Source organism: Saccopteryx leptura, chromosome 3 (assembly GCF_036850995.1).
Source record: "Saccopteryx leptura isolate mSacLep1 chromosome 3, mSacLep1_pri_phased_curated, whole genome shotgun sequence".
NCBI lineage: Eukaryota > Metazoa > Chordata > Mammalia > Chiroptera > Emballonuridae > Saccopteryx > Saccopteryx leptura.
In genome coordinates, this window is record NC_089505.1 from 108,703,587 (window position 1) to 108,727,186 (window position 23,600).

General features: G+C 47.0%; 1 protein-coding gene across 1 annotated transcript in view; it reads right to left on the reverse strand.

Annotated features, from left to right (window-relative positions):
- Positions 1-23,600, reverse strand: part of CSMD2 (CUB and Sushi multiple domains 2) — a 597,382-nt gene that overhangs the window by 163,662 nt on the left and 410,120 nt on the right. The window contains exons 21-24 of the mRNA XM_066375796.1: positions 22,890-23,078; positions 16,244-16,413; positions 4,920-5,076; positions 1,818-2,009 (exon numbers count right to left, since the gene is read on the reverse strand). Coding sequence (XP_066231893.1) covers positions 1,818-2,009; positions 4,920-5,076; positions 16,244-16,413; positions 22,890-23,078 — 708 coding nt within the window. The remainder of the gene's footprint in view (positions 1-1,817; positions 2,010-4,919; positions 5,077-16,243; positions 16,414-22,889; positions 23,079-23,600) is intronic.

Below are 23,600 nucleotides of genomic sequence, written 5' to 3' on the forward strand. Positions count from 1 at the left end.
GAAGAATCTGACAGTGATGGGAATCACCTCTCCTTCCCATTTCACTTGCTCTGGCTTGACCATGACATTACGCTGGGCTCTGTTATGCAGGTGACCCCCTCGCTGGCCGGGGATCTGCTCTCCTCTTCTCTTCCCAGGGCCTAGCACCGGGCCTGGCCCTTGAATGAGAAAAGGGGAAAAAAAAACAACGGGGATGCAGGAAGAGGGAGATGGGGCATGACTGCTGACTGAATCAGCCTTCAACACAAGGAAGAGGGAGGCTCTGGGGGCTCTGTAGAGGCCACTACCCTGGTCTACCAGACTCAAGATCTTTGCCTTTAGACCAGGGGTCTCAAACTTGCGGCCCGCGGGCTGCATGCGGCCCGCCGAACAATTTTGTGCAGCCCGCAGACTAATCCACGAAGTTCAAAATATTTTGGATAAAATTAAATAAGCCTAGGGGCCTACTTGTATTTTTCATTTCTCTAGCATCCTAGCTAGATATTAGCTTAGTTAACAGCAGTTGTGATGCGAACTACAGTTTCTGGTCGTTTTGTGACACTGAGTAAACTGCATGTACGATTGTGCTTGTTGTACTGATTTTTTTTTTGTTTTCAACTGCAGTGAGAAAAGTGTTGCATAACAGTTGCCTTTTGTAGACCTAGTGCGGCCTGCCGAATGGCTGTGATCTTGCTCTGCGGCCCACATGCTGAGTTGAGTTTGAGACCCCTGCTTTAGACAGTGTCGTCGCGCGGTGTTGAGGATCCCCAGAATGTAGCTGCCCAGGGGGAACAAGTATGGGCTGCTAACATGTCCCACCGCGCTGGTCACACCTCCAGCCCTCGCACAGGCTCAGGCTAGAACGGCTGCCTCTCCACCCCACTCCTCCTGCAGGGGAATTCTTCCCCCATCTTTCCAAGTCTCCACTGAAATATCACCTCTTATGCGGAATTTTCTCATATCCTCCAACACTCTGCACATAACTCTCTCTACTACGGTGCTTGTCTTGTGTTATTAATGACCTGTTTATGTGTCTATTCTCCTTGCTAGAGCACAGGCTCCCCAAGGGCAGGGAAGATGCTTTCTAATTTCTCGGCATATTTCTCTGCCTCTGCCCACACCGGCACCTACACGGGGCACCAGTTCCCTCACAGAGCACTCCGTAGGCACACGAACGTTTTCCCAGCGGGTGTTCTGGTTCCGTGAGGTCAGCCAGTGCGGCAGACACACACTGAGGTTGTGGGACATGGGGCAGGGGTGGGGCGCAGAGAGAGGGGCAGGCCTGGGGCATGCGGATGGGGAATCAAAGCAGCGCGGGGGTGTCTTGATCGGCAGGGAGGGAGACATGTGCTGTGAGCTGGGTGGCGGAAGGTGAAAAGCCAGACAGACAGAAATGATGCTTTTTGCCAGTTTCACACTTGTGCCTGGGCTCAGACTTCTCATGTCCTGTGACGCATGGGTGAAGGGTCCAGGGAGCCTCGGCTGACATTCAGGAAGCACCACGGGCGTAAGAAGATGCCAGCTCATTGTCCTAGGCTTTCTTAAGAGTGAGATAAACGGCATTTCATGATCTGACCCTCTCTCTCACCGTTCCCCAGAAAAGGGAGCATGGGCCCCATTTTGCCTACAGAGAAACTGAGGCCCAGGCTGAGTTGGAGACTCACTGGGGTCTTGTTGTTGCAGGGATCCCCCGGGACCCAGGCGAGAGCTCCACTTCTTCGTTTTCTAACAGACCCGTCTACCTCTTCCCTGACACCAGCATTACAGTTCTGAGGGCATGACTTGGCTCTGGTCCTCCCTGCTAACTGCGTGGCAATGGCAAGCAAGAGGCCTCCTACCAACACAGGTGGGCAGAGGCCGGTCCCAGGTCCTGCGCTCTCCGGTCAGACACAGCAGCTCCTCGCTGCCCCGTAGGCTGTATCCGGGGTCACAACTGAAGGTCACAGAGCTCCCTGCAAAATGGCCTCCGTCGTGAACCTTATAGCCAAACTGGGGGGTTCCTGGGTCCTCACATCTGATGAGTTCAAAACCTGGTGAAGAGAGAATAAGACAGGGTGACAAAGACCAGTCATGGCAGAAGCCACACTCCTTCGAAGCCCATTTCCTTGGGGAAGCCACCCGGCATGTGTCTCCAGGTTCTGGTGGACTCATGGGGGGGGGGGGACTGTGCTCAGGTGAGGGGTATCACGGAGTAGTCAACCCCCTGGTGCTCTACGTCAATGATGTCAGCTATTTCTCCCAGGACAGCTTTCAATAGTTTTCAGGCACAGGGTTTGAACTTCCTATTTCTTTTGTTTGGCCCCGCAGCCTTCTGCTAGTAGGAGCTGTTCTTGCAATTTTGCTCACCGAGACATTCTGATGGGATAGTGTAATATGAAAGGGTCACTTTTTTTTTTTTTTTTTTTTACAGAGACAGAGAGAGAGTCAGAGAGAGGGATAGATAGGGACAGACAGACAGGAAGGAAGAGAGATGAGAAGCATCAATCATTAGTTTTTCATTGCGACACCTTAGTTGTTCATTGATTGCTTTCTCATATATGCCTTGACCGTGGGGCTACAGCAGACCAAGTAATCCCTTGCTTGTGCCAGTGACCTTGGGTCTAAGCTGGTGAGCTTTGCTCAAACCAGATGAGCCCACACTCAAGCTGGCGACCTCAGGGTCTCGAACCTGGGTCTTCCGCATACCAGTCCAATGCTCTATCCACTGTGCCACCACCTGGTCAGGCTTGAAAAGTAACTTTAAATGTGCATTTCAAACATCAGTTATATCCTGCTTAAATACACTCTACTGAAAAAGGCCAGAGAAGGTAATTGCTACAGAGCTTCTTCTGTGTGGTGCCTCACATGTTGTATCTCTCATTTGTTATGGACAGGAGTCTTATAGGAAGCTATGATTATGTGCATTTTATAACTGAGACCATTGATTTAGAGAGGTTAAATAAATTATTCCAGAGTCACGCAGTCTCAGATGATAGAAATGGAATTCAAATACGACTCTATTTAATCCTTTTCCGCTGACCTGCCTGCTGTAACAGGCACAATCCCCTCTGCAGATGGACAGCGCCCAGTGAGCGGGACCTGGAGTAGACTCGTCGGCTGTGTGTGCTCTAACAGATATACTGAGAAATAACCCACATACTAAACATTCACCATGTCAAGTGCACAATCGGGTGTCTTTAGTACATTTGCAGAGTTGTGCACCTGTCAAGGCAATCAACATCAGGACGTTCTCATCACTTCGCAAAGAAGCCTCATCTATATTTTCCCTGAACTCCTGCAGCCCCTAGGCAACCTCAGTGTTCTTTCTGTCTCTGTGGCTTTGCCTAATCTGGACAGTTCACATAAATGGATCATGTAACACGTGGCCTTTTGTGACTAACTGCTTCTACTTAGCACAAGGTTTTGAAGGTTCATCCATGTTGAAGCATGAATCAGCATTTCGTCCTTTTAAGTGGTCAGATATTCCATCACATATTTTATTTAGTATTTGTCAGCTGATGGATACTCACTGGATTTTAAAATAGGCTATGAACGTACATTTCTTTGTAGCTATTGGACCAGTAGAAACTCAGATGAATGAATAAAATGTCAGCAAAATCAAAGTATGGGGATGCGACTCCTAAGTACCCCAGGGCTGCAGACAAACTTGGGTGCTTTCCATTTCCAAAATCCCAGGAGTAGAAAAGAATGTTAAAAATCATGAGGGAAGGCCCTGGACAGTTGGCTCAGTAGTAGAGCATCGGCATGGTGTGCAGGAGTCCCAGGTTCAATTCCCGGCCAGGGCACACAGGAGAAGCGCCCATCTGCTTCTCCACCCCTCCCCCTCTCCTTCCTCTCTCTCTCTCTCTTCCCCTCCCACAGCCAAGGCTCCATTGGAGCAAAGTTGGCCTGGGCGCTGAAGATGGCTCCATGGCCTCTGCCTCAGGCACTAGAATGGCTCTGGTTGCAACAGAGCAATGCCCCAGATGGGCAGAGCATCGCCCCCTGGTGGGCATGCTGGGTGGATCCTGGTTGGGCGCATGCAGGAGTCTGTCTGACTGCCTCCCCATTTCCAACTTCAGAAAAATAAAATAAATAAAAATTAAAAAAAAAAATCATGGGGGCCCTGGCCGGTTGGCTCAGTGGTAGAGCGTTGGCCTGGCGTGCAGAAGTCCCGGGTTCGATTCCCGGCCAGGGCACACAGGAGAAGCGCCCATCTGCTTCTCCACCCCTCCCCCTCTCCTTCCTCTCTGTCTCTCTCTTCCCCTCCCGCAGCCAAGGCTCCATTGGAGCAAAGATGGCCTGGGCGCTGGGGATGGCTCCTTGGCCTCTGCCCCAGGCGCTAGAGTGGCTCTGGTCGCAAAGGAGCGAAGCCCAGGATGGACAGAGCACCGCCCCCTGGTGGGCAGAGCATTGCCCCTGGTGGGCGTGCAGGGTGGATCCCGGTCGGGCACATGCAGGAGTCTGTCTGACTGTCTCTCCCCGTTTCCAGCTTCAGAAAAATACAAAAAAAAAAAAAAAAAAAATCATGGGGGGAAAAAAAAGAGGGAAAGAATTAAGACTCAACTCTTTAGGGAGTAGTAAAACCAAATATAATTATATGTTGATGTTTGCATCTTTTTATATCCGGCTATAGTTGAATATTATTTCATAAATGCCATGATTAGCAAAGACTATCTTTGGTGGCTTTAATTAAATGGCTCAATGTTCATTATTTTTAATATATTAGTGACTAGAAGATACACTTTCAACTCAATTAAACCATAGAGATGAGTTTTAAAAAGTGGCAGCTTTTCCAAATCACAGGCACAATGGCTTAGAGGAAACAAGCAATTAGGCATATGCCGGTCTGAGAAAAACCAAACCAAATTAAGTGATGGATGATGAAGACCCCGAGTCTCTAATGTCCCAACCAGGGAAAGCCTGACCTAATCGTCCACTTGGATGCAGGAAGGACTTACTGGAAAACTGCAGCTCAAAGCCCCTGCTGGTGTTCTCAGCGTCAGTGATGAAGTCGAGCCACAGGCTGCTGGATGTGCTATTCAAAGTCATCCCCATCATCTCAGAGCGGCTGAACACCCCCAGCAAGCGGGCGGAGTTGTTGTTGCCATCATAGACCTGGACACAGGAGAGACCCCAACCCGACATCATCAGCATGACCTTATTTCAGAACAATAGCCTCTCAGCTCTCAGCCCACATTCCCAGAGTTTAGCATCGATAACGACTGTGAGAGGGGCAGTGTGTCACCGGACGCAAGGAAGATCCAGCAACTGAGCGAGTGAGGGGCCCCTCGTGATGGCACTTGGTGCCCGTCCTGTGCCCAGCCTATGTCAGTGTGAATCCAGACTCTAGGAACTGACAGCTGTTCTCAACTTTCCAGTGGAGATCTGCTCTCGTACCCCCAAACCTCATATGGCACCAGCTTCCTCGTCAGCAGCCTGGGGAGGCCAGGTTGGGGCTGGCTGAATGCCCAAGCCATCTGTTCCTGCAGACAGGCACACTGAAAGCATTCGACATCTTTCCATTGCTAGACACTCAATCTTGTCCTTCCAGGAGATGAGACAATGGTCCTGCCAGACCCCACCCTACTGTGTGGCAGTGGCCTGAGCTTTGACCACTTTGCTGGCCATAGTCCCTGGGATCCAGGTAGGATGAAGTTAAGATGACCAGCATGTCATGATGCCTTTCCCTTCCCCAAGCTCGGCCTCTGGTCCTTCCTTCCTAAAATAAGGGCTCCAGTGGGGGGCCTGCTGGGCTTGCCAGAGGTGGAACCGTGCAGACATCTGGCTTCCCTGACTCCCATCTGTCCCCTTGAACTTCTGAGCACCAGCAAAGTCAACAATCATCAGAATGAACTGGCTTCCCAGGTTTGGAGGTTGCTGCTCCTTTCCAGATAATTGTACAAATAACAACAGAAGTTGTGATTGAGTGGAGGACCCCCTGGTGCTTTGGTAAATATCAAAGATGGGATCTATGGGTGGGCGATGAGTGTTTGTGCATGGCACAGGATGTGGTGCCAGCTGCCAGCAAATTGGAACAATATTTTCATTCTACTATTTATGAAGCAAAGCTTTCTAAAGGAAGCCATCCTTCAAGCTAACAGCGCTATATGTTACAGAGATTTGTTTAGGCCCCTGGGAGCCTCAAGTTTGTTTCAAGATCCTACATACAATGGCTTTATATCACTGATGGAGAGAAACTCAGCGTTCCGGCAGAAACACAGAGTCCAGCCCGCTGCTGCAGCCGGATTGTTATAAAAGTATTTTTAGCCATTCGAACACATCTTGCAATGAATTGATCAAGGCATTAATCATCAACATTTGCGACCGTCATAATAAGAGAGACAGCCATGCATTTCGTAATGGAAGACATGCCACTACCTATGGAGCCATTTTGCTGAAAAAATCCAAATCTGAACCAGATCAAGCCACTGGATCCAATTTCTAACTTACAGGAAATACAGAGAAACATATGAAATGATACTCTGGGAATGTGGTCAACAAAATCCATAACGTAGATAATTCCACCCAACAAATGGTCCAACGTCCACAACAAATACATTACAAGTGGGGCAGGGGGAAGGGAGGAAGGTAGAAACCTATAGATTAAAAAACACAGGAGGCGATGTGTGGACTTTATTTGGATCCTGATTTCAAATAAACTATAAATTTAAAAAATATTATGACATTTATGAGATAATTGGAACTTAAACATTCACTGGATATATGATGGTGTTAAGAAATTGCTGTTAATTAATGAAAGTATAATGGGAATAGGATTTTTCCCCCCTTAATTTCAAACCATGATTCATCCTAATTCATTAAGAACAAAAATGTTCTTACTAAGTGTCATTATGATAAAATATTCATTGCAGAAAACTTATAAAACAGAAAATCACAAAGAGAAGAAAAGCAACTTAAAAGCACTCACAACAATTTGGTGACTGTCTTTCTAAGCTTTGTTCTATGCATATCTTTCCTATGCATGTTTATTTTTTTTATAAATAATCAAACTATGGATGCAATATGGTAATTGTTCTTAAACTTAATATAATAATGCACATATTTTTCAAATCATTAAATCTTTTTTTCCCAATAGCATTTACATAGCTGCAGGAATTTCCATTATAAAATTAACCCAACCCCCAATATAATTATTCATACATCATTGTTCAGAATGTGTGCCCTGTCTGTCACATAAGAGGCACTCGATAAATGTATGATAAATAAATAAGCTAATATTTTTCTTCTGGTACTTTTGTCCTTAAATCCACCTGGGTTTATTTTGGTTTATGATACAAGATTTCACCTTTTTTTCCCTTAGTTGATTAGCCATTTAATCAAACTCCGCTTGTAAATATTTCATCCACCACCAATTTTAAATCTAACCTTATCACATACAGTTATATAAGTCTGGTTTTGCTTGTCAACTTTCTAGTCCACTGCATTCATCTAAGTTGTCTATTTCTGTGCATGACCCATACTGTTTTAGTTACTTTTGCTTCATAATGTAACTATTTAGGCTCTGGCCGGTTGGCTAAGTGGATAGAGCATCGGCCTGGCATATGGACCTCCCAGGTTTGATTCCTGATCAGGGCACACAGGAGAAGCGACCATACCCCCCCCACCTCCCACCGCCACTGTCTTGCTTCTCTCACTCTTCCCCTCTCACAGCCAGTGTCTTGATTGGTTTGAGCGTCAGTCCCGGGTGCTGAGGATAGCTTGGTTGGTCTGGGCATTGGTCTCAGGTGTTAAAAATAGCTTGATTAATTTGAGTGTGGCCCCAGACAGGGTTGCAGGGTGGATCCTGTTTGGGGTGCATGTGGGCATCTGTCTCACTATCTGCCCTCCTCTCACTTAAAAAAGAAGAAAATTTAGTAGGACAAATGCTTCCTCACTTGTCTTCTTTTAACTTAAAAAATGTTTCCCGGCCCTGGCCAGTTGGCTCAGTGGTAGAGTGTGGGTCTGGCATGTGGATGTCCCAGGTTTGATTCCTGGTCAGGGCACACAGGAGAAGCGACCATCTGTTTCTTCACCTCTCTCCCTTCTCTTCTCTCTCTCTTACCCTCCTGCAGCCATGGCTGGATTGGTTCAAGTGAATTGGCCTCGGGTACTAAGGATGCTTCTGTGGCCTCTACCTCAGACCTAAAAAAAATGGCTCAGTTGCTGAGCAACTGAGCAGTGGCCCAGATGGGCAGAGCATCTCCCCCTAGTGGGCTTGCTGGGTGGATCCCGGTCGGGGCTTATGTGGGAGTCTGTTTCTCTGTCTCCCCTCCTCTCGCTAAAATAAAAAAAAAAAAGTTTCCCATATTTATTCGTCTAGATACACTCAAAAAAGAATGTTCTTAAATTAAATAGAACAAAAATAACCTTCCCCAACACAGGAAAAAAAAATCCAACTTGTGTAATTCTGATTAACATTAAATGTTTGAATTGATTAGAGAGAAAGTACACTTATGTGATGTTAAATCTTCCTATCCATGTACACAGTGTCTGGCTCCATTTAATCAAGTTGCCCTTTTATCTCTTCATAAAACTGTATCTCTTCCTGAATATTTTGATATTTTTTATTGCTTTGGGGAATTGGGTCCCTGTACACATTTATTTCCTAACAGAATATTACTTGTCTATAAGAAAATTGCTTCGATGGTCCTGTTCATCATTATGGACAGGTGATGGGAGCATCCTCTTGAGAAATCCAGGAGAATTTATGCACATTTGTTACACCTCACCTCCTTTCTTTCTTTTTTTCTCTTTTACATATATTTATTTTTCAGCTTTCTGGAGGTGTAACTGATAAAAATTGTATATCATTAAGGTATACAACTTGATGCTTTGATATACATATAACAAGATGGTTGACTTAAAAATAAATGTGCTAAATGGATAGCTCCTTACACATGGAGACGAACACTGTGAATGCTGCCAATGTCTACTTGCCTACAGGCACTTGAGTTTCTTTAGGACATACATCCAGAATACAGAAGCTGGTTCCAGGGCAGGCACATCTTCAACACTGTTAGATATTGCCAGATTGCTTTCTGAAGAGTAATACTGAGTTAACTGACAACGTATGGCAGCTTTCATTGCTTTATATCCTTGCCAACACTTACTACTTTCCGATATTTTGACTTTTTCCAGTTTGATGTATGTAAAAGCAATACCTAGTTTTCATCTGGATACCCCTGATTATCACTGGTTTGAGCACTTTTTTTTTTAGGTGAGAGGAAGGGAAACAGAGAGGCAGACTCCTACACGTGCCCTAAGATCCACTCAGCAACCCCATCAAGGGCCAATGCTTGAGTATTGAGCTATTTTTAGTGCCGGAGCTATTTTAGATGTGCTCCAACGGAACCATCTTCAGTGCTCAGGGCTACACTCGAACCAGTTGAGCCACTAGCTGTGGGAGGGGAAGAGGGAGAAAAGGGAAAGGAGGAGAGAAGCAGATGGTCACTCCTTCTGTGTGCCTTGACCAGGAATTGAAACTGAGACATCCATATGCCGGACCAATGCTCTATCCACTGAGTCAGTGGCCAGGGCTGAGCATCTTTTCATAAGTTTATCAACAATTCTATTTTCTTCTTCTGTGAATTGCTTGTTTGTACCTCTTTCTTTCTTTCTTTCTTTCTTTCTTTCTTTCTTTCTTTCTTTCTTTCTTTCTTTCTTTCTTTCTTTCTTTCTTTCTTTCTTTCTTTCTTTCTTTCTTTCTTTCTTTCTTTCTGTATTTTTCTTAAGTGAGAAGGTGGGAGGCAGAGAAACAGCCTCCTGCATGAGCCCAACCGGTATCCACCTGACAAGCCCACTAGGGGCTGATGCTATGCCCATCTGGGGCCATTGCTTCATTGCAACTGGAGCCATTTTAGCACCTGAGGTGGGGCCATAGTGCCATCCTAAGTGCCTGGGCCAACTTGCTCCAATGGAGCCAGGGCTGTGGGAGGGGAAGACAGAGAGAGAGAGAGAGAGAGAGAGAGAGAGAAGGGAAAGGGGAAAGGGGGAGGAGTGGAGGAGCAGATGGTCACTTCTCCTGTGTGCCCTGACTGGGAATCGAACCCAGGACATCCACATGCTGGGCCAATGCTCTACCACTGAGCCAAATGGGCAGGGCCAGCCTGTTTGTACCTTTTGTTCATCCATAAACATGAAACCTCCCTGCATTGTTTTTCATATCCTTCAAAATAAAGTTTAATTTTCTCAGTAAAGATTATGCACATTTTTGTTAGGCTTATTTCTTAGGGGTTTTAGAGTTTTGTTTCTATTATGAATGAGATCTTTTATTTTGCCCCAGATTACATTTTTTTTTTTTTTTTTTTGTATTTTTCTGAAGCTGGAAATGGGGAGAGACAGTCAGACAGAATCCGGCATGCGCCCGACCGGGATCCACCTGGCACGCCCACCAGGGGAGACGCTCTGCCCACCAGGGGGCGATGCTCTGTCCATCCTGGGCATCGCTATGCTGCGACCAGAGCCACTCTAGCGCCTGAGGCAGAGGCCACAGAGCCATCCCCAGCACCCGGGCCATCTTTGCTCCAATGGAGCCTTGGCTACGGGAGGGGAAGAGAGAGACAGAGAGGAAGGAGAGGGGGAGGGGTGGAGAAGCAGATGGGCGCTTCTCCTGTGTGCCCTGGCCGGGAATCGAACCCGGGACTTCTGCACGCCAGGCCGACGCTCTACCACTGAGCCAACCGGCCAGGGCCCCCAGATTACATTTTAATTGGTCCTAGAAACACCAGCAGCTTTGCTGAATTGTCTTACTGGTTCTGATAGTTTATCAGTTGATTCTTTCATGTTTTTGGTAAAGGAGACATTTAATATATTGCTTTCTAATTTTTATAGTTTCTTTGTTCTTTTCTTCTTCTTTGGGGTGGTGGGGGTGTGACTGTAATGAGAGGTAGTAAAGTATAACGTTGAATACTATTGGTGACGGTAGAAGTACTACTAGTCTTAATCCTGCCTTTACTGGGTATCTTTAGGAAGTTTTGTCATTAAGAATAATGTTTGTTGTAGCTGCAGGTGAATGTTCTGCCCGTAGTTGTATGAGATATTTTTAAAATCATGGATGATATATAATTTCATTACATGATGTTTTGGGGTATATTGATTGGCAGGATTATGTATTTTCTCTTCTGTTAATAGGATATTAGGTGAACCACCGGCATGAAATTGCCAACATTCAATCAGTTTTTACCTACAAAAATGGCGATTTCATAAGGTTTGCCCAATAAATAACACGAGCCTTTCTAATGGCATATCCTCACATTCCTGGAATCAATTCCACTCAGTCAGTTTCACTACACAGCTAGGTTTAATATATTATAGATAGGATTTTCAGATCTATGGTATTAGGTGAGACTGGTCTAGTGGTTTCTGTTCTTACGCTGCCCCTACTCAGTTTAATACTGGTCTAGTGGTTTCTGTTCTTACGCTGCCCCTACTCAGTTTAATACTGGTCTAGTGGTTTCTGTTCTTACGCTGCCCCTACTCAGTTTAATACTGGTCTAGTGGTTTCTGTTCTTACGCTGGCCCTACTCAGTTTAATACTGGTCTAGTGGTTTCTGTTCTTACGCGGCCCCTACTCAGTTTAATACTGGTCTAGTGGTTTCTGTTCTTACGCTGCCCCTACTCAGTTTAATACCAGTGTTTGCACTTGCTCCTCATTTAAATAAAATGAGTTGGGAGATGAATCCTAATGTTTTTCTTTTCCGTGACAGTTTGGATATTTAGGGATTAATTGTTCCTTGAAGTACTTAGCTGAAAAATGGTCTAGGCCTGGGGTTTTTGAGAGAGGATATGGTAGAATTCCAATTTATTGATTTATTCATTTTTTCCCCCTTGATCTTAGTATATTCATCTATAAATAATTCCATTTCATCTAACGTTTCAGGTATCTTGGCTTACAGTTATTCCTAAATATTTTCTTGTTATTTTCATAATCTATATTATATCTCTGACTGTGTTTCTTTTATCATCCTTAATATTATATATTTGTGATTTCTTTATTCCTTGATCAGTCCTGCCAGGTTTGTCTATTTTATTAACGTTTTAAAAAAAAGTTGGTTTTGTTGCTAATCGCTATTTTTAAAATTTTTTTAGCTATTTTGCCTTTACCTTTAAAAGTATTTTTCTCCTACTTACTTTGGAGTATTCTTATATTATTCAAGCTACCTAAATCCTTGCTTATTTAACCTAGGTGCTATGCCAGAGAGCAACAGAGGTATATTAAAATCTTCCATAATGACTGCAACTTTATTAAAAATTTTCACATTTCTGCAGTTCTTATTTAATTTATTCATGCCATGTTATTTGGCGCATAAAGTTTGACTGCGGATTGATTGCACATTTTATTAATATAAAGGAGTCTTCTTTTTCATTTCCTTATGAGATGGGGAAGAGTCTCTCTAATTTATCTTACAATACACTGATTTCATTTTCCCGTGGTTTACCCTCTTCTGTTCATTGCTCCAGCCCAGTTTTTAATTGGGTGATCATGTTTTCATCTCTATTCAATCTTTCCTCATCTCAGATTGCCCTGTTTTCATTATTGCCTATTTTTGTGTCATAAATACAATATTCTCTCCAATCTTGTTAAGAATACAAATAAGGAGCTTGTAAAATTTTTTCTTTTCCTTTGTTGCTTACAGAGAGGCAATTAGCCCCAAATCCCGAGACTGAATATTGACACCCACCCAGGTCATTTTCTTTGTTGGTGATCATGGCAGAGGGAGCATGTAAATGGTGAATGGAAATACCAGTCTCTCAGGGTGAGCTGAGGAGAGGCCATAGCGGGAGCATCTCCTGCTCTTGGTGCTAAAGTGTGTGTGTGTGTGTGTGTGTGTGTGTGTAAGAAAGAGAGCGAGACAGAGAGAGGGAGGGAAGACAAAGACACACACACACACACACACACACACACATACACATATACAGATACCATGGCAGCCTCTTCTCTAATGAGCCTGACCCCCTTGTCAGGCACCAGTGTGGCATTCCCCTCCTTTATCTGGCTTGTCAACGAAAGGAAGACAAATGCAATGCAGAATGCCACATGGAGAGGGAACGGGCTCTGTACTGTCTCAGACCTAGCATACTCTCAGAGGAGCTGCTGAGACTGGGATCCGGTCCCTGCCAACAGTCTGAGCCAGGTGGCCTTCCATGTGCTTCTCCTTCCGGCGTCTCACCCTAACCCACAGGCGGGATTGCACGTCACTTGTGGGAACTGTAGTATGATCGGGCCCTTTCTTAGTCTGCGCCCTTTTTTGGATATTCTATTTGCCAGAAATTCCTTTCAGTTGTATGAGAAAGGCACCTTTGCCTAGTCCCCAGGGCTGAGCCCCCAGTCCCCTGCTTGTATAATGTCCCTGTGTTATCTCAGTGGCTCCCTGTAGAAGATGCAGCCACATGCATGTGCCTCGCTGGACATCCTGAGCCGCAAGTTGTCATTCTGTACTATTGCATGAAAAGGTCCTTCCTGTCTCGCCAATGTTAGGTGCCAAAATAAAGAGAATCAGATGGTCCTGGGAGACAAGCTAGAGTGAGTATATGTCGGGGCGAGGTTTAAGACATTTGTAGTTATCAAAAGTAAGGAACAGATCAGGGTCACACAATGCAAGAAAACAGTCATTTCATGGGTCAGGAATGGAAGTAGAAGTTTTGAAGGGTTGGTCAGACACACCAACTATTGTATCCTGGGCAACACACGTGGGAAGAAGTGACAGGTCTCCTTAGTGAGGCGTTTAGGTGTGCATGGGACTTTGGGGGTACAGGCACCTCCTTGGGTCAGGAACACACCCGCGCTCTGGCAGATGGGCCAACTACCCCGGGCAAAGGCAAGATGTCCTTGGAGGTGACTGGTGCTCTGGGCTCCTCTTGCACACGTGCGTGTCGAGGTAGCAGAGTGACTGGTTCACACAGCAGGACTGCTGCAGCTGGTGGGCTTGCTGCGTGGTTCTGAATCCTATCTGGGAAACTCTGACTGAGGATTGCTTTAGTTCTGAAACAGTTCTGCACCTACTTGTGTCCCAGGTTCTCCCTGAGGAGGGCAAGGGGCTAGAACAGGAAGGGGCTCCTTGCTACCACCCGATCTCCCTGAGTGCCCTGCCCTCCTTTCTCAAGGGCCTGCTTCTGCAGAAGTTCCGGTGATCAGGGGGTCCTGGGAATGGCCATTCAGCTACGTCCGAGCCACAGCCCGGCCTTCTGAGGAGGACACTACAGAGACCTAGATACAGGAAGGAGAGGTTCTTTATCAAGAAGGTCAATCTGAGTATTCAAAGGCTGGGAAGCGGGCTGCAGAGTCACAGTCTGAAGTCTGGGAAGGTCCCCCTAAGGAACATGGGAATCTGTGTCCCCCCCTTTCTTACCACCCTGCAGGATTATCTGACGTCCTGCTCCCTGTATGAGCCCTCCTTGACCCCTGACCTGGGTTTTACACCCCGTGTCTCTCCCTTCCTACTCTGAGTGTCTCAGAAGTCCCTCTTCTGTCTATGATCAGGTTGCTCACTTGCTGCTGGAGCTGGACGACTGCAGTGGGTGTGCATACCTGCTGCCTGTGTCTTAGGAGCTGCCCTGAACCCGCAACACCCTAGTGAGCATGCTCCAGCTCCGGCCGTGCTCCACACGAACTCCTGCAGCCGAGAGCCCGTCCGCCGGCCCTGTCAGGGCAGCTGCACAGGACTGCTGCCCATACTCTCCTCACACCTGAGGATGGTAAGTTAGGCCTCAAAATGCCCTTTCCCCCCTCCAAGGTTAACAACAGCCTTCATCCAAGCAAGCCTCTACTGTCCAGCGTCCCCAGTTCTGTCTGGAGCACTGAAGGGGGCGAGCACGCTGTCCCGGCTGTCCCCGCGGTATCCTCCGAGGCTCTGCTGCTGGTAACGGACAAGTGGATGGAAGAAAGCGAGGTCAAGGGGGACGCCCGAAGGCCTGGCCCTTGGAAAGGATGGAGCCCTGATAATTCTTCAGGGAGATGCACACTGTTTTCTCTGTTAGAGGAGCTCAGAGGTTAAGGAGCTTAAGAAGCCGGAGAGCGGGTCCCAATTCCCACTGAGCCGCTTGCTGTTTTATTTCCGGCATATCTGGTCTCAAATAGTCATCTCATGGGTACATTCACTTGGGTTTAAGGATAATTAGGTAAAAGTGAGAAACGCCTTCTAAACACATATACATACACCCTTCCCCCAGAGAACACATGCCCCAGAGGATGGGTCAAGAGCATTATCTCTGCAGAAAAACAACAGTATGTTTATCACATCTCGTTAGACTCCTGAGGGATGGGCATTATATAATGGTTTCTCTTTGGATCTTCCAGGGTAGTACCCTCTTGTTGTTTCTAATGTCAAGAATTCTCTGGCTACAGGGAATAAAGCCATATTAAAATGAGATAAGAAATATTTATTGGCCTAGGATGAAAATGGACACTCTGTATGAGATTTTCCTAACAACCTAAGGCAGCTCTTTGATAAATTCTCCAGTCAATTCTTTGATTATACACATGCCACACACCACACGCTATTGAAGATACACTCTTAATCACACAAACACACTCAAATACAAGTCATACAAATGCTCAGTGTCTAACAATTTCCGTCCTATAACCCTTTCTATAATCCAAGTCCTACCATTTCTTTCTCTTACATATATCTTAACTCTACTTTCTTTAACCCCATTGCCACATATAGGCCATCATCCTGACACATCCAAGCTACTAAAACAGCCCAAACATATACTCAAAGCACACACAAGTGTACACACACACACACAAGTATGCACAGACACAGGTCCCTCAAATCCAGTAAACACATTAACATAGATTCACACACATGTGGAAACATTATAAATGTAATTATATCCACAAACATATCTACACAAGTGCTCATGCATGTGCGTGCACATGCACGTATGTACACACACACACACACACACACACACACACACACACACACCAAGTCTCCAAGCTCTTCATTATCCAGGTTGATGGTCAGAGTTCGCAGTGGAAAACATGACCCATTGGCCACTCCAGCTAAATGTCTTCTCTTATGCAGTCGGCCAATAATCGATCACATAGGTATTTGAGAGCAGTCAGCTCCTAAGCAAACGCTAAAGCTCTGTGCTTGGGTACTCACATAACCCTTCTCTTCCAGGTTCTCCCTTGCTCCCAGTCGCGTGAGGATACTATCTTGGGACTCAGGAGGGAAGAAGAAAAGTCTGAGTTGTGTGCACAGAGATCAGCGAGTGAGTGTGGACCACACTTGTGCATACCATAACATACATGCGCTAAGAAATCTATCAGCGTTACCTTGAGGACATCCCCTTCAGAGAGTTCGAATGCCCTGGCTTTGAGCTGAATCCCCTTCCCCGGCTGTGTCTGGATGGAGTAGATGCACTCGTGGTTGTTATTGTAGTTGACAGGAAAGTTGGGGGACAGCAAAGTGCCCTGAGTGCCCGTGACTGAATTCCCACACTCAGCTGGAAAGAGAATCACAACAATCACAGATTACCTCCCATCAGCTACACCCAGAGAACAACTCACAGTTATAAGCGCTGGAGAACCTTACAAAGATGACAAGTTGTTTTGCTTCTCTACCTGCCAAAATGCCTACTTATCTGTCCATTTCTGTCCATTTGTTGCTTGTCTATAGGACTGCTTATCAAGGTTTTTTGTTTGTTTGTTTGTTTGTTTTTAACACCTGCCCACCTACAGTGCTCCCTGGTTTCTTTATCTCTCTCATTCTGTGTGTCTCTCTCCTGCAGAAACAGAAACAAACCTGCCAGGCACCTGTTACTTTCACAGCGTTATCAAGCAGACGTTCCCCACACCTGTTCACATAGTATCATAGCAACAGAAATGACCAAGGAAGATGTCATGGGAGGATGGTGGCAGCCAACTGAGGAGAGATGAAGCCTTTCTTTGTTGGAGGACAGAAACTAAGAAAGGACAAAATCGAATAATGATTGCTAGCATCTTCCAAGCTTGACAAGGATCATTTCAGTCATTAGTCACAACAAGCAATCCCATAAGGCAGGCACAATTCCCATCCCTGTTTCAAAGATAAAGAACCTGGTACTTTGCAGTTTAGATCAAGTCTCTCAGTTCATCAAGAGGAGGGGGCTGAGCACTCAACCTTGTTGGACCTGGAATTTAGGGCCCCTGATGCTCAGGGGAAAATTTTAGCATGAACCCACTGGAACCGTTTCTTTCCATTTTTTAATATTTTTTAGATGAGAGGAGGGGAGATAGTGAGGCAGACTCCTGCATGCACCCTAACCGGGACCCACCTGGCAACCTTGTCTGTGGCTGATGCTCAAGTACCAAGCTATTTTTAGCACCTGAGGCTGACACTAGGACTAATCAAGCCATCCTTAGCACTTGGGGCCTATGCTTGAACCAGTTGAGCCATTGGCTGTGGGAAGGGAAGGGGGAGAGAAAGAGAAGAGGAAGGAGAAGAGAAGCAGATGGTTGCTTCTCCTATGTGCTCTGACTGGGAATTGAACCCAGGATATCAGTACACTGGGCTGACGCTCTATCCACTGAGCCACTGGCCAGGGCCTTTTCTTAAAAGCTGTTTCTTCTCCTCCAGAATTAGTCATTATTTATGCATTATTCCTATAACTATTTATAGCAGTTATCACATTTCACTTGACTTATTTCTATCTCCTCCACTGCACTGAGGATCTTCTAGGGCTTGGTCATAGCTCTATATCCCAAACACCTGCTCAGTGCCTGGGGAGGGTGGCCCTCAGCAGAAGAAAGGGAAAGGGGATGTGGCTCAGGGGTAGGGCATGCACTGTAGGACCCTGCAGCTGGCTTTCTAGGGTCTTGAATAATTGTGAAGCCTCTGCTTGTTCTTCCCCTATCACAGCATCTACGACAGTGGTCCCCAACCTTTTTTGGGCCACAGACCGGTTTAATGTCAGAAAATATTTTCATGGACCAGCCTTTAGGGTGGGACGGATAAATGTATCACATGACCGAGACAAGCGTCAAGAGTGAGTCTGAGACGGATGTAACAGAGGGAATCTGGTCCTTTTTTAAAAATAAAACATCGTTCAGATTTAAATATAAATAAAACAGAAATAATGTAAGTTATTTATTCTTTCTCTGCGGACCGGTACCAAAGGCCCACGGACCGGTACTGGTCCACGGCCCAGGGGTTGGGGACCACTGATCTACAATACTGCACCCTGGTTGCTTGTTACTGACCTGGATCCACCACTCAAACTGTGAGTAACTTGAGAGGTCATGCTTAATGAATCTATGAATTGCTAAGACTTTATTAGCACAGATCATCTATACAGTAAATATTTGCCAAATGAATGAATGAATGAATATGGAGTACATAGACCTCAGAAGATATACAGTCCTAAAAATAACTAGTTTCAGAAGACTGTTAAAGTTCAGATGGCAGGTCCATTTTTTTGTCTGGACATATGGGGAATTTGGAGCATGTGCTGAATCTTTGAAGCTGATGTAATAAGTCTGCTTTCTCTAAATCACACCCAGCCCCACCCCACCAGTGTCCTTATCCTAGAAATAATTGTCTTCAGGAAGCACCCTGAAGTCAACCAATGGACAACTGAGTTGACCACATATTCAACCCTAATTACCCAAAGCCTAGTGTACTAGATAAGGTAATGTAGATGGACCATGTGATGGATACAGGAACATTCAGAGTTGAACCTCTTGCGGGCTTATACGCTGTGTACTTTCTGGTCCCTAAAGGCTGCTCCTTAAGCCTTTGAAGACAGTAAGCATGTCCTACCACCAAGTCCCAACTTTTTCAATGGGCCTTACTCCATAGCTCTTTCCATTTCAGTTCTGGCTTCAGATTCCTAAGACTTATGTTGAAGCCCTACCCCAATGTGATGATATGTGGAGGTGGGACCTTTGAGAGGTCATTAGGTTTAGAAGAGATCTTGAGGGTAGAGCCTGCATGATGAGATTAGTATCCTTATATGCAGAGGAAGAGCCCAGGGCCCTCTGTGCCATGTGAGGCTGCCATCTGCAAACCCAGAAAAGGGCCTTCATCAGACACTGAATCTGCCGGCACCTTGACCTGGGACTTTCCAGCCTCCAGAACTATGAGAAATAAATGTTGTTTCAGCCACCAAATCCACAGTATTTTTTTTGAGTAGCCCAAACTGACTGAGGCAGTCACTCTGTGTGTTAGGGGAGAAATCTAGCTTTCCAGCACTCTATACTCAGCCTGTGTGCAAAGGGACCACATGTGCATGATGGATGTGTGAGCTGGGGCATAAACTAGAGGAAGGAGACAGGTACCCTGGGGGCAGCTGACAATTTAGGTAGATAAGTTTCTGGAGAGTGTAAATTTTCTGGGTGCCGTCAGATGAGGGTCGGGATTTGGGGAGGGAGTGATGAAGGTTATGCACATTCAGACATTTATCACTCAGTCACATCGCATGGGTGGCTCTCCAAAGCAGCTCTCCATCATCTCTGGGGACACACACCGATGCCTTCCATCTAGGGCGAATGTGTGGTACAGGGAGATGAGCATGGAGTCTGGATGCTGCCAGACAATGTATATGAACTCTCTAAACTTCAGTCTCTTCCTCTGCCTTCATCGAGACGATAATACCAGCCTCCAATAACTACAGAAAATAACTTCAGCTCTGATGACAAAATAAGTGAACATATGGGGAGCAAGGAGCGCATAGTAGGCCCTCAACAACTGTTATCCTTCCTCTCTTTCCTCACTGATTCCAAGTGACTATATGCCGCTTACCTGATTCCATCTGGAGGCCTAACTGCCCGTGCTCTGGCAGAGGAAGAGCCCAGAAACCCTGAGAAATTTCTCGGGAGGCATGTGTGAGCAGCCTGTCATTCACAGCACCCTCACTGTTTCTGATACCTTGCTGTCTATCTCGTTTCTAAAAGTTGGCTTCCCTTAAACACAGGCTTCGGCGTATTACTGGACCCCTTTCTTGCCCTGGTGTCCAGCATGCCAGCCATAAGCCCACCTCTGCCAGCGTGACCCTCTCCCCCTCCCCACCTGCGCTGCACCTTCCTAAGGAGGGAAACGGGGTTGACCACTTCCGATGGGGCCAGTCCTTGGCCAATCCTCTCAGGGTCGTGTCCTGGGCACCAGGTAGGGGAGGGTAGGGTAGAGGGATATGGCACTTGCTTCCGGGAGTTTCCAAAGTAACAGGGGAGGTGAGTGAGCAGAGGCACTGAAAAGCCAAACACAAGCATAAGTGGAAACAAATAAATGGTCCAGGGTAACAGTCACAGGCCAGGAAAGTGCCGCTGCCAGTTCAGGCATCTGTGACTTCTGTCTGTCGTCCCCATTAGGAGAGGTCCCATTAAGGGCAGGAGCTGTGTCATATCCATCAGTCTGGGGCTCCTGAGGCAGAGGGGTTAGGTCTTCTCCATCACATGGGGGCTCCCAAGGACAGGGCCATGCTCTCTGTGGCAGACTGGGTCCCCTGGGGTCAGAACTGTCTCTCCCACATCAAGTTCAGTGGTTCCTGAGGTCAGGGGCTGTGTCACCCCATTACACCATGAATTAGAGCCCAGAGCTGTTCATTTCCTTCTCAGCTGGGAATGTTCCTGGAAACACTGTGTGGGCCAAGTCATTCAATTCATACCCACACCGCATGTGGCAAATGGGAGGCCCCCTCCCCAGGGGCATTCTCTCAATACCTGCCTCCTGAGGTTCTGTGTCAGGGCTGGTGGGTTTTACAGGTGATTATAATTTCTGTGTGTTATTAATAACACATGAAAAAGAAGAAAAATGTAATAATGAAAAGACGATGAGGTGTCATGAAAAAAAAGTAACTGGAATAATAAGTTAAAGAATGAGTTTATGCAATGAGATCAAGGGCAAAGCTTAAGGAGTGTGTGCATTTGCGGTCCTGGATAATCCCATTCAAGGAAAGTCTTAATCCTGGCTGGTTGGCTCAGTAGTAGAGCATCAGCCTGACCTGTGGAAGTTCTGGGTTCAATTTCCAGTCAGGGCACACAGGAAAAGCGACCATCTGCTTCTCACCCCCAACCTCTCCCCCCATCTCTCTCTCTCTCTTCCCCTCCCACAGCCATGGCTCGAATGGTTCAAGCAAATCTGGCCCTGGGAGCTGAGGATGGCTCCATGGCCTTGCCTCAGGTGCTAAAATAGCTCAGTTGCTGAGCAACAGAGCAGCGGCCCAGATAGGCAGAGCACTGCCTAGTTAAGGGGCTTGCTGGGTGGATCTTTGTTGGGGCACATGTGGGAGTCTGTCTCTGCCTCCCTGCCTCCCACTTAATAAATAAAATAAATAAAATACAACAAAACAAAATAAAATAAAATGAAAAACGTCCCCCAGAACCACGCGGGAAGGTACGGGTGTATTTGAATGTGTGTCTGGGTCAGGGTGGGCAGATGCTCTTAGGGATGGTTACAGAAGAAAGAATACACTTTGGGGTTATTTAACTGTTCAGAAATGGAATTCTGCATTTATTTGTATTAATGTTTCCTTTCTGAGATCATACAAGGTTATTGGATATTGGTTATCAATAAATAATGATAAAAAGATTATTGGCAAAATGATGACAATTATAGGGCACCTCATGGCTTCTGTAAATTGTGTCATCTAATCTGGAATAAAGCCTGTGTGTTGGAGGCTGTTTTCTCCAGCTGGGGCAGAGGGTTGGTGGCTTGTCCAAGATCTAACAGCTGGGAAGCAGCAGAGCAGAGACTTGACCTTGAACCCAGACACTGTGCAGCCCGAATCCAGCGCATCTTGCCAGCCTTCCACAGCTGTCCTCTGCAGAGTCCCAGGGCTCCGTGGAGTTGTCTCTGGCCAGGCTGACCTCATGGGCCCTCACGATGCCGGCCCCGTTTCAGTCGGTGCAGCGTTGGTTTTATCTCTTTGGTATATTGGGGTTTTATGTACTGCTTCGCTCTAAGTATGAGTTCCATGGCTGATACCCAGCATGGTAAGTTACTCCACTGATCCTGCCTGTGTTCTCCAGCCCCATGTGGCAAGTATTGAGCAAGCAGCGCTGTCACCCTTATAAATGAGGGACAGCCAGTAACAGTCCCTGTTCCCTTTGATCACCGTATTTCTCCCCACCCTCCAGGCCTGGGGCTCTGGCAGGGAGGTGGGCAGGGCCTTGGGTCAGAGGGCACCTGGTTCCAGTGCTCTAAGCTCATCATCCACTGCTCTCCCTGCTGCTTACTCCACACTGGCCTCCGAGCTATTCATCAAGGCTCAGGGGCTCCACACTCCGCTCCACCTCCTCCCAGATATCTGAGTGACTACTGTCTTGAATCCCTTCCTGCCTTTTAAAATGTCAGCTCATCAGTGTGGCCTTTGCTGACCACTCTTTTTAAAAGAACAACCCTTACCTCCAGCACTTTCTCAGCTGATGTAATTTATCTCATAACCCTCAACACTGCCTGACATACTACACATCTATGGGTTTATAGCTTATCTCTCCCACCGGATGCGAGAGCCTGATGGAGAGACTGTCTCTGTTTTGTTCACCGTCACCCTCTACTCCACCAGATTCGGCCTCTCCCTGGGCAAAGGTCATACCTCTTACCTATAGGTCCACTGCCCTCCCCACATCCACCACTAGTGCTGCGGTACCTGGATTTCTCTGCAAGAGGCATCCTAAGCCGCAGGGATGTGTTAGGGGTGGAAGAGAATGGAAGTCAATTTCATTTGAGTGTCTACTATGGATGCACTTTACAGAGGTCAGGCCAGCCTCTAGGACAGTCCATGAAGCAGGACTGCCCCTCCCTCCCCCCATAGAGACAGGGAGGAAGCAGCAGAAGGAGGTTAGGCTGCCCAGGGTCCTGCTGCAGGTAACTGAGCGCTAAGGCCATCCCCAGACCCAGGCCCCTTGGCCTCTTGGCCCGCGGGTGTTCCACCACCTCACGCCAATTGACTAAAGCTCGGCCCACCCCATTAGTGAAGCAAAATGAAAGCACGTGACCACCTACCAACACACCTTGGCAGAGGCGAGCTCCACAGGCGCCGTCTGCCCCCCAGGCACGTGATGCGGGCCGTGCCCTCCAGACGGTACCCGGGGAAGCAGGAGAAGGTCAAGGTGTCGCCTACACCAAACTGCAAGCCCTTCCGGATGCTGTAGGCAGGGACCTCGGGCTCCTCGCAGGGCTCCAAGTTGTATTCTGGAAAGGCAGCGGGAGAGGCAGGGGGTCAGAGACAGGAGATGGGAACACAGACGGAGACACCGGGGAGACAAGAGCCAGAGATAGAGACGGACGGAGGCATCGCGCACGCGCACACTGGGCCACAAAAGGGAAAGAGGAAAAGGAGAAAGCCGGAGAGAAACAGAGGCAGACGGACATGTGGTGAGGTGAGGGGCAGGACACACTGTGCTTTGGGTGGTCTGGAGGCCTCACTGCTGTGAACGGGCAGAGGGCACAGCGCTCTGGGGGTACTGCTGGCGTCCCTCGTCCCTTGACCCTCTCCCTTCATCTCCGTATTAACCCCAAGCCTCAGGGCTGGCCGACTCTCCTGCCTCTTTCCCCTGAGGCACTGAACCAGATCGATCCAATCAGCCTGGTTCTAGAGGGTCAGAATGTTTGACCCAGCAGAGGGAAACCCCCACTGGGAAAAAAGAATCAACATGCTTCGCTCAAAGCTGTCTCAGTGATGCTGGCATTTGAGGCAGATGGCAAGTGTGACAG